The 19,310-nt window shown below is 50.3% G+C and overlaps 3 protein-coding genes across 4 annotated transcripts in view; 2 read left to right on the forward strand and 1 right to left on the reverse strand.

The window, feature by feature from the left end:
- Positions 1 to 19,310, reverse strand: part of TSPEAR (thrombospondin type laminin G domain and EAR repeats) — a gene marked incomplete at its 5' end in the record, with an annotated part of 135,759 nt that overhangs the window by 79,653 nt on the left and 36,796 nt on the right. The gene's annotated exons all lie outside the window — the stretch shown is intronic.
- LOC308516988 (uncharacterized protein) lies at positions 54 to 818 on the forward strand (the record flags this gene model as incomplete). The annotated part of the gene is made up of 1 exon (XM_081088035.1): positions 54 to 818. The coding sequence occupies one exon, from the start codon at positions 54 to 56 to the stop codon at positions 816 to 818; it is 765 nt and encodes a 254-aa protein (XP_080944161.1).
- On the forward strand, positions 5,267 to 6,151 carry LOC308516983 (uncharacterized protein; the record flags this gene model as incomplete). Of its 2 annotated transcripts, none has more annotated exons than XM_081088031.1 (2): positions 5,267 to 5,470; positions 5,606 to 6,151. In XM_081088031.1, the coding sequence occupies 2 exons, from the start codon at positions 5,267 to 5,269 to the stop codon at positions 6,149 to 6,151; spliced, it is 750 nt and encodes a 249-aa protein (XP_080944157.1). The 2 variants fall into 2 exon arrangements, with proteins under 2 accessions (XP_080944157.1, XP_080944156.1); XM_081088030.1 differs by having other exon boundaries at positions 5,267 to 5,458; positions 5,579 to 6,151.

Below are 19,310 nucleotides of genomic sequence, written 5' to 3' on the forward strand. Positions count from 1 at the left end.
TCACACTCACACTCATACCCTCTGCCTAGTTCACCTCAGTCCACCGCCCCACCATGGCCGCATCCGCCCTGTCCGTCTGCTCCAGCAACCTGAGCTATGGCAACCGCGCCTGCCTGCCCGGGTCCTGTGACTCTTGCACCGACTCCTCCTGGCAGGTGGACGACTGTCCAGAGAGCTGCTGTGAGCCCTCCTGCTGTGTCCCCAGCTGCTGCCAGCCCTCCTGCTGCTCCACCAGCTGCTGTGAGTCCAACTGCTGTGTCCCCAGCTGCTGCCAGCCCACCTGCTGTGTCCCCAGCTGCTGCCAGTCCACCTGCTGTGCCCCCAGCTGCTGTGGCCCAGCTTCCTGCCTGACCCTGGTCTGCACCCCAGTGAGCTGCATGTCCAGCCCCTGCAGCCAGGTGACCTGTGATCCCAGCCCCTGCCAATCAGCCTGCACCAGCTCCTGCACACCCTCATGCTGCCAGCCCTCCTGCTGCACCTCCTCCACGTGCCAGCAGACCTGCTGCACACCTGTCTGCTGCACACCCGTCTGCTGCAAGCCCCTGTGCTGTGTGCCCGTCTGCTCTGGGGCCTCCTCCTGCTGCCAGCCCACCCCCTGCACCTCATCCTGCTGCGGACCCTCCTCCTGCGTGTCCCTCATCTGCTGCCCCGTGTGCAGGCCTGCCTGCTGCGTGCCCGCCTCCTCCTGCTGTGGCCCCGCCTCCTCCTGCCAGCCCAGCTGCTGCCGCCCATCCTCCTGCATGTCCCTGCTCTGCCGCCCCGTGTGCTCCCGCCCAGCCTGCTGTGTCCCCGCCTCGGCCCAGACGTCCTGCTGCTGAGTGATCTTCCTAAAGGCACCCAAACACTCAAGAGCTCAAGCCATCTGCACCCCAGGATTCTTTACTAAGAGCCAAGACGCTGCCAACTCCCTTCTTGGGTCCCCGCACTGGGCATCTGTGGTCGCCCAGCCACCACTGTGCCTTTCTCCCTCTGGAAACAGGTCACCCATTTCTCCACTGACTTCCCCCAAAGCAACGTGCCCTGCCACCCAGCTCGGCTGGCAGTGACCCAGCGAGGCCAGCTGGACGCTCCAGTCCTTGGGGCCTTGAGAGGAGTGAAGGGAGAGAAGCTGGTTTCTCCTTGCCACCTCACCCGTGTGGCTTAGCACCCCACTGCCCCCTGTACTGGCTTCTTCACTCCCCCCGTCTGACCCCCATTCTGTGTACGGTCTGTCGCCTCCAATAAAGTCCGTGCTGATGCATTTACAGGATTCATTTCTGTTGTTTACAACAAAGACACCTACCTGACATCCCCAGGTAGGGTTGGTCCCAGGTGGTTCCCGGGGCCACCATGTTCCTGCCCCTCAGTGGTGACCTGGGAGCCCTCCGTCACTCTGACCACATCTATGTCCAGGAGGTGGACATACTTTCTGGACACAAAAGCTGCATCATCTGACAGCGGTGCCTGCCCTGGGGAGGGGCTACTCCTCAGGGGTGACTCGGGCTGTCTTCAGCGTCCCACTCAGAAGGGCTGGTTCAGGAAGGGGTTCGCACAGCAGGTCCCCAGCACATGTGACTAGGGTGCCTCAATGGGCCGAAACCGCCTGTGCTGACACCTGCTCTCCCTCTCGGAGCCTGGGGTTTGGGGAAGTGCCGGGCAGAGGGGCCATGTGACCAGCCCCCGATAGACCCCTGGGCCCTGATCTCTGACAAGGTCCCCGGTAGACACCTCACAGGTGCTGTCACACTCCCTGTGAGCAGTTCAGCGCCTCCTGCATGATCCCCCGGGACAGGCCCTGGAAGCTGCACCTGATGTCCCACCACCTCCCCAGGAGCCTTTTCCTGCGCTGACTCAGCTCTGTGTACCGAGTCCTAAGAGCTCTAGAGAGTCATCGAAATGGGGGGACTGAGGACCCCAACACCCGTCAGATTGAAAACAATGTTCAAGTCTGGTAATAACTAACAGGCCTAGAGGGTAGACAGGCACATGTTACAAAAAGTAAATCCCCCTTGAGTCACACTGACTTGTTAACAGAGTATGACCAGGAGGATGAAAAGCACAGCCCCAGGCGGGGAGGACAGATACGCAATGCACAGACGCCCAGGGGTGCGCCGAGGCCGCCTTGCCCAGCTCCTGAGAGCGGACCAGGCACCTCTCTTCCCAGCTCAGTGTTCAGTAACATCATATTGGGAGCAATTGTGAGAATAGTTACACCATGGAAATGGGCAAACACCTCAATCGGGGCTTTTTTGTTGTTTTTGTTTCACAGGCAGCCAGTTATTAAACGTTTTCCAGCAGACCCCGCACTTAGGCAACAAAGAACTCAGATTCAGAATATGTAATCATTTTCTACAAATCAGAAAGTACAATAACCCTATTTAACAGGTTCACGCATGACTGAGCAAACCTGAGAGCAGACTCCCAGGTCGAGGGCTGCAGAGCAAAGCCTGCAGGCACCGGCTATGCGAAGATCACTGGGGGTGGGAGCAGTCCCTGGGCCTGGCCTGGGCCCTCTAGCAGTCCGGGAGGCCTCGAGGAATGTCTGACTGAGGGGATGTGGCTGAGTGGCACTCCCCCTGTGGGAGCGCACTGACCACCAGGGGGCAGCTCCTGCGCTGAGTGTCTGACCCCTGGTGGTCAGTGCGCATCACAGCAAGCAGTCGTTCTGGGGTTTGGTCAATTTGTATATTAGCCTTTTATTCTGTAGGATTAACAATCAGGAAAGTGAACAGGAGGCACAAGCAGGCTCGTTTTCCATACAGAGGCCTGGCCGTGTGGCGGTGCTTCCTGCAGGGAGGTGCACAGGGACCTCTGGCTCACACACACGGCTCTCAGGGTCGGGAACATGCCTATGGCGTGGGGAGGCTGTGGACGGGGCGGGTCTGTCCCTCACTGACGCTCGGGCGGGTGACGGGTGTGCACTGCCCACCCAGGGACAAGGAGGTGCCACTGGCAGACCTGCCCACTTTCCCTGCTTGCCACCTGCCCCAGGGGAGTCCCTGACCCGGAGGGCATGCTGGGGAACCACAGTTAGACATGCTCCAGCCTTCTGCCCTCTCTGGCCCAGGCCTCCCCAGCCAGGCACTAGGGGAGCCGTGGCAGCCAAACGCTCAGAATCCCCAGGTGTTCGCAGCACATCCCAGGTGTCCAGAAAGGGCAGCTGGACTAGGAGGGATGGTTCTCTCGTGAGGCCAACTCAGACCCCGGGGCATGCTATTTGCAGACACACACGCCTTCTACCTCAATGTTATGAACTAAAGGCAGCTGGGGATGCATCAGCAGAGCACACAACACCCTAGGACAGTGATGGCGAACCTTTTGAGCTCGGCGTGTCAGCATTTTGAAAAACCCTAACTTAACTCTGGTGCCGTGTCACATATAGAAATTTTTTGATATTTGCAACCATAGTAAAACAAAGACTTATATTTTTGATATTTATTTTATACTACCCGGTGCACAAAAATTTGTGCACTCGGGGGGAAGGGGGGGTCCCTCAGCCCGGCCTGTGCCCTCTCGCAGTCTGGGACCCCTCATGAAATAACGACCTGCTGGCTTAGGCCTGCTCCCGGGTGCCAGAGGGCAGGCCCAATCCCTAGGTGCAGCCCCTGGTCGGGCCCAGAGCAGGGCCGATTGGGGGGTTGGGGCACCACCCCCTGTCACACTCAAGGCAGGGTGGATGGGGAGGTTGTGGCGCGACCCCCTGTCATGCACAGAGCAGGGCCCATCAGGGGGGGTTGGGGCTCCATACCCTGTCATGCACAGAGCAGGGCCCATCAGGGGGTTGGGGAGCTCCCCCCGTCACTCACAGAGTAGGTCTGATAGGGGAGTTGGGGCACCATCCCCTGTCACACACAGAGCAGGGCGGATCAGGGGGTTGGGGCGCCGCCCTCTATCACCCACAGAGCAGGGCCAATCAGGGGATTGGGGCGCTGCCACTGTCACACTCAGGGCAGGGCTGATGGGGAGGTTATGGCTCTACCCCATCACACACAGAGCAGGGCCCGTGGGGGGGGCGTGGGGAGGGGGTTTGGGGCACCACCCCCTATCACCCACAGAGCAGGGCCGATCAGGGGGTTGGGGCGCCGCCACTGTCACACTCAGGGCAGGGCTGATGGGGAGGTTATGGCTCTACCCTGTCACACACAGAGCAGGGCCCGGGGGTGGGGGGTTGGGGTGCCGCAACCTGTCACACAAAGAGAGCAGGGCCGATCAGGGTGTTTGGGCGCTGCCCCCTGTCATGCTGATCCCAGTGCCGGGAGGCATATTACCCTTTTACTATATAGGGTAGAGGCCTGGTGCATGGGTGGGACTGGCTGGTTTGCCCTGAAAGGGTGTCCTGGATCAGGGTGGGGGTCCCCTCTGGGGTGCCTGGCCAGCCTGGGTGAGGGGATGATGGCTGTTTGCAGCTGGTCACACACCATTCAGGATGGGGGTCCCCACTGGGGTGCCTGGCCAGCCTGGGTGAGGGGATGATGGCTGTTTGCAGCTGGTCACACACCATTCAGGGTGGGGGTCCCCACTGGGGTGCCTGGCCAGTCTGGGTGAGGGGCTGAGGGCTGTTTTCAGGCTGGGGGTGACTGAAGCTCCCAAACGCTCCTTTTTTCCTTTTTTTTTTCATTCTCGGCCAGCTTTAGCTTGAGGCTTGGCTCCAGCTCTTAGGCCTCCACTCCTGAAAGTAGGTTTCTGGCCTTTGCATACAATGTTGTGAATCCGCTGGCTGAAGTCTGGCGGTATTTGTTACAATGTTTGAAACTGCAGGCTCAGAGTCCTGCAGCCGCAGGTGGGGAACATTGGTTTCCTCCGTCACTGAGGCAAGCAAGCCTCATGTTAGTTTCAAGCTGCCTGGCTGCCGGCCTCCATCTTGGCTGACAGTTTATTTGCATATCTCGATGATTAGCCAATGAAAAGGGTAGTGGTCGTACGCCAATTACCATGTTTCTCTTTTATTAGTGTAGATATTTAAATGCCATTTAACAAAGAAAAATCTACCAATAAAAGAGGTTGCATGTCACCTCTGACACGCGTGTCATAGGTTCGCCATCACTGCCCTTTTAGCTTTATTGCTGAGCAACAACTCACAGAACAAAAACACAAACCCGGCACTAATGAGAGTTCCCTGTGTCCCAAACACAAACAAGGAAGAAGCCGTGCAAGCAACCTGTGGGAAACAAAGCCAGAGAGGGTATAAAAGCCAACAGCCCAGGAACCTTACACACTCACACTCTCACTCACCCTCACACTCACACTCATACCCTCCACATAGTTCACCTCAGTCCACCGACCCAACATGGCCGCATCCGCCCTGTCTGTCTGCTCCAGCGACCTGAGCTATGGCAACCGCGCCTGCCTTCCCGGGTCCTGTGACTCTTGCACCGACTCCTCCTGGCAGGTGGACGACTGTCCAGAGAGCTGCTGTGAGCCCTCCTGCTGCGCCCCCAGCTGCTGTGAGTCCACCTGCTGTGTCCCCAGCTGCTGCCAGCCCACCTGCTGTGTGCCCAGCTGCTGCCAGCCCTCCTGCTGTGTCCCCAGCTGCTGCCAGCCCACCTGCTGTGCCCCCAGCTGCTGCCAGCCCACCTGCTGTGTCCCTAGCTGCTGCCAGTCCACCTGCTGTGCCCCTAGCTGCTGTGCCCCAGCTTCCTTCCTGACCCTGGTCTGTACCCCAGTGAGCTGCGTGTCCAGCCCCTGCAGCCAGGTGACTTGTGATCCCAGCCCCTGCCAATCAGCCTGCACCAGCTCCTGCACACCCTCATGCTGCCAGCAGTCTAGCTGCCAGCCCTCCTGCTGCACCTCCTCCCGATGCCAGCAGGCCTGCTGTGTGCCCGTCTGCTGCACACCCGCCTGCTGCACACCCGCCTGCTGCACACCCGTCTGCTGCACACCCGTCTGCTGCAAGCCCCTGTGCTGTGTGCCCATCTGCTCTGGGGCCTCCTCCTGCTGCCAGCCCACCCCCTGCACCTCATCCTGCTGCAGACCCTCCTCCTGCGTGTCCCTCATCTGCCGCCCCGTGTGCAGGCCTGCCTGCTGCGTGCCCGCCTCCTCCTGCTGTGGCCCCGCCTCCTCCTGCCAGCCCAGCTGCTGCCGCCCATCCTCCTGCATGTCCCTGCTCTGCCGCCCCGTGTGCTCCCGCTCGGCCTGCTGCAAACCCGCCTCGGCTCAGAAGTCCTGCTGCTGAGTGATCTTCTTAAGGGCACCCAAACACTCAAGAGCTCATGCCATCTGCACCCCAGGATTCTTTACTAAGAGCCAAGACGCTGCCAAGTCCCTTCATGGGTCCCCGCACTGGGCATCTGTGGTCGCCCGGCCACCACTGTGCCTTTCTCCCGCTTGAAACAGTTCACCCATTTCTCCACTGACTTCCCCCAAAGCAACGTGCCCTGCCACCCAGCCCGGCTGGCAGTGACCCAGCGAGGCCAGCTGGACGCTCCAGGCCTTGGGTCCTTGAGAGGAGTGAAGGGAGAGAAGCTGGTTTCTCCTCGCCACCTCACCCGTGTCGCTGAGCACCCCACTGCCTCCTGTGCTGGCTTCTTCACACCCCCACCCCTTTCTGTGTACGGTCTGTCCCCTCCAATAAAGTCCGTGCTGATGCATTTACAGGATTCATTTCTGTTGTTTACAACAAAGACCCCTACGTGACATCCCCCAGGTAGGGTTGGCCCCAGCCCGTTCCCGGGGCCACCATGTTCCTGCCCCTCAGTGGTGACCTGGGAGCCCTTCCTCACTCTGACCACATCTATGTCCAGGAGGTGGACATACTTTCTGGACACAAAAGCTGCATCATCTGACAGTGGTGCCTGCCCTGGTGAGGGGCTACTCCTCAGGGGTGACTCGGGCTGTCTTCAGCGTCCCACTCAGAAGGGCTGGTTCAGGAAGGGGTTCGCACAGCAGGTCCCCAGCACATGTGACTAGGGTGCCTCAATGGGCCGAAACCGCCTGTGCTGACACCTGCTCTCCCTCTCGGAGCCTGGGGTTTGGGGAAGTGCCGGGCAGAGGGGCCATGTGACCAGCCCCCGATAAAACCCTGGGCCCTGATCTCTGACAAGGTCCCCGGTAGACATCTCACAGGTGCTGTCACACTCCCTGTGAGCAGTTCAGTGCCTCCTGCATGATCCCCCGGGACAGGCCCTGGAAGCCGCACCTGATGTCCCCACCACCTCCCCAGGAGCCTTTTCCTGCGCTGACTCAGCTCTGTGTACCGAGTCCTAAGAGCTCTAGAGAGTCATCGAAACGGGGGGACTGAGGACCCCAACACCCGTCAGATTGAAAACAATGTTCAAGGCTGATAATAACTAACAGGCCTAGAGGGTAGACAGGCACATGTTACAAAAAGTAAATCCCACTTGAGTCACACTGACTTGTTAACAGAGGATGACCAGGAGGATGAAAAGCACAGCCCCAGGCGGGGAGGACAGATTCGCAATGCACAGACGCCCAGGGGTGCGCCGAGGCCGCCTTGCCCAGCTCCTGAGAGCGGACCAGGCACCTCTCTTCCCAGCTCAGTGTTCAGTAACATCACATTGGGAGCAATTGTGAGAATCGTTACACCATGGAAATGGGCAAACACCTCAATCGGGGCTTTTTTGTTGTTTTTGTTTCACAGGCAGCCAGTTATTAAACATTTTTCATCAGACCCTGCACATAGGCAACAAAGAACTCAGATTCAGAATATGTAATCATTTTCTACAAATCAGAAAGTACAATACCCTATTTTACTAAGACTAGCAATTGGCTTGAACAAGCACCTGTAAGAAAAGATACTCAAATGTTCTGTGAGCAGCTGTACTAATCAGGGAAAGCAAATTAATGCAACAACACCATTCCCTCACACACTTTCCAAAATGAGTAAGATTTTAAAAGATTGACAATACCTGCATTTATACAGGATATACAGCAATTGGAATTCATAAAATTGCCTAATAGGAAGGTACATTTCTTTAGAAACTTGTTGGGCAGTATATACTACACTAAACTCATCCCTGTCGTGTGACCCAATAATTCTATTTGCATTTGTACCCTGAAATTACTAAATATATTCATCAAAACCAAATTGTACAAGATTTTTCATAATAGCATTATTAACATTAGCCAAAATATGGAAATAAGAAAAATTTCCATCATTGACAAAGAGAATGGATAAATAACATAAAGCAGGGTTTGAAATGCAATGATTTACCTCACAGCAAACAAACAGAAAAAAAGAACTACTGATTCACGCAGCAACATGTGTTTATCATAGGCATTTTTCTTTTTTTTTCTTTTTTTGCAATATGGGCCATAAACGAAAGAGCAGACAGACAGGCAGAACTAACTAAGGAGGAGAGAAGGTGGAATCGTGACTTCTCCTTGGGGAGGTGGGTGAACTGAGAGGCAGCACAAGGAACGTTTACATTTCTGGAAACGTTGCACATCTTCAACAAATAGTCTAAGGCAGTGCTTCTCAACCTTCCTAACGCCGCGACCCTTTAATACATTTTCTCATGTTGTGGTGACCCCCAACCATAAAATTATTTTCGTTGCTACTTCATAACTGTAATGTTGCTACTGTTATGAATCGTGATGTAAATATCTGATATGCAGGATGTATTTCATTGTTACAAATTGAACATAATGAAAGCATAGTGATTAATCACAAAAACAGTATGTAATTATATATGTGTTTTCCGATGGTCTTAGGAGACCCCTGTGAAAGGGTCACTCGATCCCCAAAGGGGGTGCTACCCACAGATTGACGACCCACAGGTTGAGAACCGCTGGTCTAAGGGGAAACTTCTTTAATCCGGAGGACTATACTCATCGAAGCGATCCATCAGCTACGAAGGCAGAACAGAGGCATTGCGACCATGCTGGGCTCAAACGTTCCTATCAGATGCACCATTTTCAGAAGCTTCTGGAGGGGGTGCTCCACCAAAACAAGGCGAAAACCCAGGGAGGAAACCACACCCCATCCAGGAAGTCAGAGCTCCGTGACTGGGGAGAGGAGGGAGCACCCAGACAAACAGTGATCGGAGAAGCCAGGTGACGCCTCTGCACCGGTGGGTGGACTGCCTGCAGCCACAGGGGCTCCAGGAGGGGTTTCTCAGTGAAGCTGACCGCTCACCTGATGCGTGTGAACCTCTTGAGCGGAGCTCGGGGACGATTTGAGGACAGGCACACAGGACAACAAGCAAACATACACAAGAAGCCATCGTTAATCCTACGAAAGGAAAATCAAGCAAGAAACAAAACATGTGCACGTAAGGATGTTAACATCTGTTCCACTATACCAGCGGTTCTCAACCGTGGGTCGCGACCCCTTTGGCGGTCGAATGACCCTTTCACAGGGGTCGCCTAAGACCATCCTGCGTATCATATATTTACATTATGATTCATAACAGTAGCAACATTACAGTTATGAAGTAGCAACGAAAATAATTTTATGGTTGGGTCACAACATGAGGAACTGTACTTAAAGGGCCAGAAGGTTGAGAACCACTGCACTACACAGACGTGGCTGTGAGCAACACTCAGTTAAAATAATACGGGTGTGAACACAGATGTAACCAATATTAGGGTCAGGCTGCCTTTTGGGGTTGGGAAGAGGGGGTTTTCGCGGGGCTGGTGGCAAAGAAGGAGTGCCTGCCTCCTCCACAGAAATCAGCTCGTATCTAAAACTGAAAACTCAAGAAATAACAGAATGTGCACGGTATTCGGTAATTTTGAGATAAAAGGGGAACTAAGAACAGGGTCTGGGACAGACATTGGGAGAGAAGCACCCAGAGAAGAGCCATGGACACCCTATGGGGTTTGTGGGTCACAGGCAAGGGGGCACTCCTCTTGGCCGAGGCCCCCTTGCTCCGTGGAGGATGGTGTGGGACACAAGTGCAGCATCTGCTGGTGCAAAGCACCCGAGCCTGGAACACACGCCAGAGGTGCACAGAGGGGCTAGGCCTCAGAGTCACACCCACCTCCCGAGCCGTCCTTCGGGATCTCTGCGTCTCAGCACTTGCTCTCAGGACACAAACACTCCTCCAGTGACCAGCCGTCACCAGCCCCACTCAGAAGTCTGGCATGGCAGACACCAGCTGCTCCAGAACCTGTGTTACCGCCACGTCTACCCTGTCCGTCTGCTCCAGAGACCTGAGCTGTGGCAGCCACATCTGCGCCCCGACCACTCGCCTTGGCTCCTCCGGGCAAGTGGACAATTGCCAAGAGAGCTGTATGTGCCTGTCTGCTCTGGGGCCACAGTTCCCTCCTGCTGCCAGCCCACGTACTGCTGCTCATTCTGCTGCAGACCCTCCTCCTGCGTGTCCCTCATCTGCCGCCCCGTGTGCAGGCCTGTCTGCTGCCTGCCCGCCTCCTCCTGCCAGCCCAGCTGCTGCCGCCCATCCTCCTGCATGTCCCTGCTCTGTCGTTCCATGTGCTCCCACCCAGCCTGCTGTGTCCCCACCTTGGCCCAGATGTCCTACTGCTGAGCAGACTTCTCTCCAGGGCCAGCAGGCCCAGGGATTCTCCCTACTCACCAGCACCTAGAAGCCCGTGGAAGCCCCTGGAAGCCCCTGACCGCCAGCTTCCTTGGCTCACCCTATCTTGGTGTAGTTCAGCCCCACTTCCTCCAGCCCAGCCCAGGTCTGGGGCCCTGAAAGCTCACGAAGCTCCTCGCCTGACCATGGTCCTGGCTGCCCTGGCTGCACCACACCACGCTTCCTGGCTCAAGGCCGTAGCCCTCCTTTGGTCAGGGATGGGCCCTGCCTGACCCTGGTCCTGCACAGAGCAGTGTCACTCAACCTTTGAGCACCAATAAAAACGCTGCTCCCCTCACAGGCCCTTCATGAGACTGCACACATCTGGGGGTGGGCGGGACAGTGCTGAGGCCTGTGCCCTCGGCTGTCGTGATATCACCATTTTAGGAACTTTGAGGGCTCTTGCACATGACACCTGGAAGCTCATGTCCCCTTCATGCCATTCGGCTGTTTGACCACCATTACAGGTTGTGCAGGGTCCTAGCTTTGTTACAGGCCCAATCTGTGGGCACCGCCTGGCCTAGCACCCAGACTGGCCTCTCGGGATGGCTGGGCACCCGGAACTCACACACAGTCATAGACACTGGGACACACACCCTGTGCCCTGGCACCGAGCCAGCTACTGGGACACCGAGGGCAGAGACCAGGACGCAGCCTTCAGAGCTCCACCTGCTGGGCCGGGCTGGGCGGAGGGAGAGCAGGTGGGAAAGGGAAGATCCTGGGAGGCAATGGTGTGGAACGTCCAGAACGTGTGGGAGCGAGTCCAAACCATGAAGTGGGAGGTAGATGTGAACACGTGTGTCCAGATGTGGCCAGATGCAGGTTCACGCACGATTGAGCAAATCTGAGAACAGACTCCCAGAACGAGGACTGCAGAGCAAAGCGTGCAGACACTGGTGATGTGGATCACACCACACTGCCCGTAGCGGTTCTGGGTCTGTATAATAGCACAGACTGTCCCGGCCACTGGCTCAGTAGGGTGAGTGTCGCTCCCCACACCAGAAGTTGTGGGTTCAATTCCCCATCAGGGCACATACCTAGGTGCAGATTTGATCAGCAGTTGGGGCACATACAGGAGGCAACTGATTGATGTTTCTCTCTCTCTCTGTCTCTTTCTCTCTCCCTCTCCTTCTCTTCTTTCCTCTCTCTAAAAATCAATAAACATGACCTCAGGTGAGGATGAAATTTTTTTTTTAAAATAGCACAGATTGGAGGGAAGATGGCGGCGATATAGGCAGACGCGTCCCAGGCCGTGTCCCGGAGCAAATGGAGTCAGCAGCTGAAACTAGTAACACCCACACCGAATTGGCGAAATTGCTCAGCTGGTGAGACGGTTTGCAGCCGAGAAGAGCAGAACTCCCCAGGAAAGGTAAAAAAAAAAAACCAGGGATTTGGGCAGGAAAGTTTGCCAGACCTCTGAACCCAGAGAGTCGGAGGGAGACCGCGCGGCAGCCGCGTCCCTTGGGACAGGCACAGCCCCTGACGGGGGAAAGGAGAACCGCGGGATTCCTGGCGCCGCCGGGGGAATTGAGAGCTCAGTGCTGTGATCACAGAGGACTGAGCCTAAAGGGGGCAGCCTGAAGAGCTGACCAGACCATGCAGTCCCGGTAAGAGAAGAAGCTTACAGAAACCAAGCCTTCCCCCGTTTCCGCGGCCGGCGTTTGTTTGATTGTTTTCACTGAATCCTGTTCATGGGACATTTCGGATACAGACACTCACCTGTGCGGAAGAGAGGGAGAGTGTGCGGAGGAGTGGAATCTGGGGAGAGACTGAGGAGAGAGGGGGAGCCGGGAGAGGTGGCAGCGAATTGAGTGCTGAGACACCCCTGAGCACAGGACTGGGGCAGCCATTCTCTCCGGAGAGTGAGACTCCTCCCCCCAGCCCCCAGGCAAGGAGCACAGCCACACCCAGATTCCACCCTGTACAAGATCAAGGATTAAAATAACCTGATCAGTCCCTGGGAGTTAACAGGGTCTGGCCTATAGAGGGATTTTCAATCCCAGCAACAACACAGCGCTGGTAACTAACTATTACGCAGCCAGCTCTGGGCAGTGAACTTCCAATGGACAGAAAGGCCCTATAGCCTCAGAGGCCAACCCCAAAACACTGCCACCCAGAGGCTGACCCACAAACTGACTCTTTGATAAACACAAAATAAGGCAGTCTGGGAAACAAAAGCGGTCTGCTTTAAAATAAGGACTGTGGTTTACAACACAGAGGAACAGTGTATCGCAGGGAAACTCAACACTCTCCTGAATACCTGGCAGGTCTAAGGCGAGCCACACTGAAGAATAGAAGAACCAAGGGACCTTCACTACTGCAATTTTTTTTTTTCCACCTTTTAACTAAGAAACCAATTTTTTTTCTTTTTTTTTTCTTCTTTTTTTTTTCTTTCTTCTTTTTCCATCACCTGATTTTACCCTTTTAATTACTACCTTCTTATTTTTAACCAGTATTACTACTGCTACCATTTTACCATTTTTTAAAGTGCCATTTTATTTTCTCTTTATTTTATTTTGGGATTAGTGTTCTCCATTCTATTTTCATCGTTATATTATTGGTTGTTTCTAGTTTGCATTCATCTCCAGGGAGCTGTTGCTGGAATTTGTTGGGATTAATGGCTGTTCTATAGGAGTATTCTCCTCATATAAAAAGTCTCTTCCCCTCTTCCACTTCATTCTCTCTTTTCGCTCTTTTTTTTTTTTCTTTTCTTTTCTCGCTTTTATTTTCCCCCCTTCTTTTTCCAAATTTCATTTTTGCACTCCTTTTTTTTTTTTTGGTCCCTACTTTTCTTTTCTTTTTCTCTTTTATCTTTTTCTCTTTCTTCTTCCTTGTTCCCTAATTCTCTTCATTCGGGTGATCACCTTTATTTGGGGTTATTAATATCGTGAATATATTTGTGTATAGTGCCTGGTACGTGGTGCCTTGTTGTGTTGTATTTTGTGCCTTTAAATCAACGCAGCAGGTCCAAGCAACAGCAACCTCCTGAGCAACACACCCTCTGCCGAGGAACAGCAGCTGTACGTGAAACCTCGCCCCACCAGCCAGGAGAGCCACCACAGCTGTGAACAGAACCCACCAGAGGAGCTGCTGCCAACTGAAGAGCAGCTGCTACCGCAACCGCCCGAAGAGCAACCACAGATCAAAGAGTCACTGCCACCAAGGGAGCAACCACTGAACGACTCAACGTCTAGATATGTCAGTGAGATCAAACATGGGTAGACAAAGAAACTCCCAAAGGAAAGAGAAGGAGGACTCTCCAGAAAAGCAGCTAAGTAATACAGAGGCATGCAACATGACAGACAAAGAATTCAGAATAAGGGTCCTAGAGTGCATAAACCGGATGGAGGAAAAAATCGACAACCTCTGCAAGAAGCAAGACGAAACAGATGAAAAAATCGATAACATATGGAAGAAGCTAGAAGAAACAGATGAAAAAATCAACAACTTAAGTAAGACCCAAGAAGAAATGAAGAGTGATATAGCTGCAATGAAAAACTCCATTGAAAGTATCAACAGTAGACTAGGAGAAGCGGAGGACCGAATTAGTGAATTAGAAGACAAGGAAGCAAAACACACCCAAAATGTACTGCAATTGGAGAAAAAAATTAAAAGACAGGAGGAGAGCCTAAGGGAGCTTTGGGACAACATGAAACGAAACAACATACGAATGATAGGAGTACCAGAACAACAAAAGGATGAACAAAGATTAGAAAACCTATTAGAAGAAATAATATCAGAAAACTTCCCTGAGGTGGGGAAGAAAAAAGTCACACATGCCCAGAGAGTCCCAAACAAGGTGAACCCGAAAAGACCCACACCAAGACACATCATAATTACCATGGCAAATGTTCAGGACAAAGAGAGAATCTTACAGGCTGCAAGAGAGAGACAGAAAGTTACATACAAGGGCTCTCCCATTAGATTGTCAAATGATTTCTCAACAGAAACACATCAGGCCAGAAAAGAATGGACTGAAATTTACAAAGTGATGCAAAGCAAAGGACTGAATCCAAGAATACTCTATCCAGCAAGGCTATCATTCAAACTTGAAGGGGAAATAAGAAGCTTCACAGACAAAAAAAGGCTAAGGGAGTTTATCACTACCAAGCCAGCAATGCAAGGAATGCTAAAGGGACTGGTATAAAAATAAGAAATAAAAAGCTCAGAAAGAAAACAGCCACACAAAAACAGAAATGGCTACAAACAAGTACCTTTCAATAATAACTTTAAACGTAAATGGACTAAATGCTCCAAACAAAAGACATCGAGTGGCTGAATGGATAAAAAAACATGACCCATACATCTGCTGTCTACAAGAAACCCACCTCATTAGAAGGGACTCACACAGACTGAAAGTGAAAGGATGGAAAAATATCTTTCAGGCAAATGGAAAGGAAAAGAAAGCTGGGGTAGCAATACTTATATCGGACAAAATAGACCTCAAAGTGAAGGCCATAACAAGAGATAAGGAAGGCCACTTCATAATACTAAAGGGATCAATACAACAAGAAGATATAACTCTGGTAAACATATATGCACCCAATGCAGGAGCACCCAAATTCATAAAAAAACTCCTGGAAGATATCAAAGGAGAGATCGACAACAATACAATCATAGTAGGGGACTTTAATACACCACTGACAGCACTGGATAAGCCCTCTAGACAAACAATCAGCAAAGATACAGCAATCCTAAATGACTCACTAGATCAGATGGACTTAATAGACATCTTCAGAACACTCCACCCCAAAGCCAGGGAATATACATTCTACTCAAATGCTCATAAGACATATTCAAAAATAGACCATATATTGGGTCACAAGCAAAGTATCCCCAAATTTAAGAAGATTGAAATCATAAAAAGCATCTTCACAGACCACGATGGCATAATATTAGAAATAAACTACAATAAAAACAACCAAAAATACTCAAACACCTGGAAGCTGAATAGCATGCTATTAAATATTGATTGGGTTACCAATGAGATCAAAGAAGAAATTAAAAACATCCTGGAAACTAATGACAATGAAAACACAACAATCCAAAACCTATGGGACACAATGAAAGCAGTCTTGAGAGGGAAGTTTATAGCTCTACAGGCCTATCTCAAAAAACAAGAAAACATGGTAGTAAATCATCTAACTCTACAACTCAAAGAATTAGAAAGAGAGCAACAAGAAAACCCCAGAGTGAGCAGAAGGAAGGAAATAATAAAGATTAGAGCAGAAATAAATGACATAGAGACCAAAAAAACAATACAGAAAATCAATGAAACCAAGAGCTGGTTCTTCGAAAGGATAAACAAGATTGACAAACCTCTAGCCAGCCTCACCAAGAAGCAAAGAGAGAGGACCCAAATCAACAAAATCAGAAACGATAGAGGCGAAATAACAACAGACCCCACAGAAATACAAATGATCATTAAAAAATACTATGGACAGCTCTACTCCAACAAACTAGACAACCTGGAGGAAATGGACAAATTCCTAGAAAAATACAACATTCCAAAACTCAATCAGGAAGAATCTAAAAATCTCAACAGGCCAATAACTATGGAAGAAATTGAAGCAGTCATCAAAAAGCTTCCAGCAAACAAAAGCCCAGGACCAGACGGCTTCACAGGGGAGTTTTACCAAACATTCAAGGAAGAACTAAAACCTATCCTCCTCAGACTACTACAAAAAATTCAAGAGGAAGGAACACTTCCAAGCTCATTCTATGAAGCCAGCATCACCCTAATACCAAAACCAGGTAAAGACAACACAATGAAAGAGAACTACAGGCCAATATCCCTCATGAACATAGATGCCAAAATCCTCAACAAAATCTTAGCAAATCGGATCCTGCAGTACATCAGAAAGATCATACACCATGACCAAGTAGGATTTATCCCAGGGATGCAAGGATGGTACAATATCCGCAAATCAATAAACGTGATACATCACATAAACAAACTGAAAGAAAAAAACCACATGGTCATATCAATTGATGCAGAAAAAGCATTTGACAAAATTCAACACCCATTTTTGATAAAAACTCTCAGCAAGGTGGGAGTAGAAGGATCATACCTCAACATAATAAAAGCCATATATGACAGGCCCACAGCCAACATCATACTCAATGGGCAAAAACTAACACCATTTCCCCTAAGAACAGGAACAAGACAGGGATGCCCCCTCTCACCACTCCTGTTCAACATAGTACTGGAAGTGTTAGCCATTGCAATTCGGCAAGAAGAAGAAATAAAAGGCATCCAAATTGGAAAAGAGGAAGTAAAACTGTCCTTATTTGCAGATGACATGATATTATACATACAAAACCCCAGAGACTCCATCCAAAAGCTACTAGACTTAATACATGAATTTGGCAATGTAGCAGGATACAAAATTAACCCCAAGAAATCTGAGGCATTTCTATACACCAGTAGTGAACTTTCAGAAAGAGAGATTATAAAAGCAATCCCGTTTACCATTGCACCAAAAAAATTAAGCTACCTAGGAATCAACTTAACTAAAGAGGTAAAAGACCTCTACTCAGAAAACTACAGGACGTTGAAAAAAGATATAGAGGAAGACATAAACAGATGGAAGAACATACCGTGTTCATGGATTGGTAGAATCAACATCATTAAAATGTCCATACTACCCAAAGCAATCTATAAATTCAACGCACTTCCCATTAAAATACCAACGGCATACTTCAGAGATCTAGAACGAACTCTCCAAAAATTCATCTGGAATAAAAAAAGACCCCGAATAGCTGCAGCAATCCTGAAAAAGAACAAAGTAGGTGGGATCTCAATACCAGATATCAAGTTGTATTACAAAGCCACTGTTCTCAAAACTGCCTGGTACTGGCACAAGAATAGGCATATAGATCAATGGAATAGAATAGAGAGCCCAGAAATCTGCCCGAACCAATATGCTCAATTAATATTTGACAAAGGAGGCAAGAACATACAATGGAGCCAAGATAGTCTCTTCAATAAATGGTGTTGGGAAAATTGGACAGATATATGCAAGAAAATGAAACTAGACCACCAACTTACACCATACACAAAAATGAACTCAAAATGGATAAAGGACTTAAATGTACGACAGGAAACCATAAAAATTCTAGAAGAATCCAAAGGCAACAAAATCTCAGACATATGCCGAAGCAATTTCTTCACTGACACAGCTCCTAGGGCACTTGAAACTAAAGAGAAAATAAACAAATGGGACTTCATCAAAATAAAAAGCTTCTGCACAGCAAAAGAAACCATCAACAAAACAATAAGAAAACCCACTGTGTGGGAAAACATATTTGCCAATGTCATATCTGATAAGGGCCTAATCTCCAAAATTTATAGGGAACTCATACAACTCAACAAAAGGAAGATAAACAATCCAATCAAAAAGTGGGCAAAGGACCTAAATAGACACCTTTCAAAAGAGGACATTCAGAAAGCCAAGAGACATATGAAAACATGCTCAAAGTCACTAATCATCCGAGAGATGCAAATCAAAACAACAATGAGGTATCATCTCACACCTGTCAGACTGGCTATCATCAACAAATCAACAAACGACAAGTGCTGGAGAGGATGTGGAGAAAAAGGATCACTTGTGCACTGCTGGTGGGAATGCAGACTGGTGCAGCCACTATGGAAGACAGTATGGAGTTTCCTTAAAAAACTGAAAATGGAACTCCCATTTGACCCTGTGATCCCACTTCTAGGAATATATCCCAAGAAACCAGAAACACCAATCAGAAAGGATATATGCACCCCTATGTTCATAGCAGCACAATTCACCATAGCTAAGATCTGGAAACAGCCTAAGTGCCCATCAGTAGATGAATGGATTAGAAAACTGTGGTACATCTACACGATGGAATACTATGCTGCTGTAAAAAGGAAGGAACTCTTACCATTTGCAACGTCATGGATGGAACTGGAGAGCATTATGCTAAGTGAAATAAGCCAGTCAATGAAGGAAAAATACCACATGATCTCACTCATTCATGGATAATAGAGACCATCATAAACTTTTGAACAATAATAGATACAGAGGCAGAGCAGCCTCAAACTGATTGTCAAACTGCAGCAGGAAGGCCGGGGAGGGTTGGGGGGCAGGAGGTAGGGGGGTAAGAGATCAACTAAAGGACTTGTATGCATGCATATAAGCATAACCAATGGACATAAGACACTGGGGGATAGGGGAGGCTAGGGGACTGTCTAGGGCGGGGTGATAAAATGGACACATATGTAATACCCTTTGTAATACTTTAAGCAATAAAAAAAAAAATAAAAAAATAAAATAGCACAGATTTGCAACATGGAGACTCACATTTCTCTATCTTTGCCAGTTTGATAAGAAACATATTTTATCATGATTCCTTTGCCGAGGTATGCATCCTCCCAAAGTGTGGGCACGCCATTATCAATTTATGCACCGTACAGATGGACAGGCATTTAAGGTCTCTCTAGTCCTGATTATTACAAACACCACGGTGAGGGTCCTCACGTACAGTATACCCATGTGCACCAGTGCAGGTTTTCATGGCGCTTACATTGCTTGACGTGGCATTTCTAGGTCGGAATGTTCACCAGTTTTAAATTCTGAGAGATACTGACAAATGCCCTTCTAAGGGCTTTTCAAAATTGTGCCACTAAAATGTCAGAAAACATAGAAAATAGGAAACTCTAAGCTCCCCTCCTCAAAGCACTGTGGGCGGAAGGGCGGGGAGGGGGGCAAAGCTGGCAGAATCAGCTGTATCTAAACTCTGGAAAATGGTCAAAGGTTTAAAACAGCCAAGGAAATGCTTTGTCAAGAGAAAAAGCAGGTGCAG

Source organism: Myotis nattereri, assembly GCF_964212035.1.
Source record: "Myotis nattereri genome assembly, chromosome: 3".
NCBI lineage: Eukaryota > Metazoa > Chordata > Mammalia > Chiroptera > Vespertilionidae > Myotis > Myotis nattereri.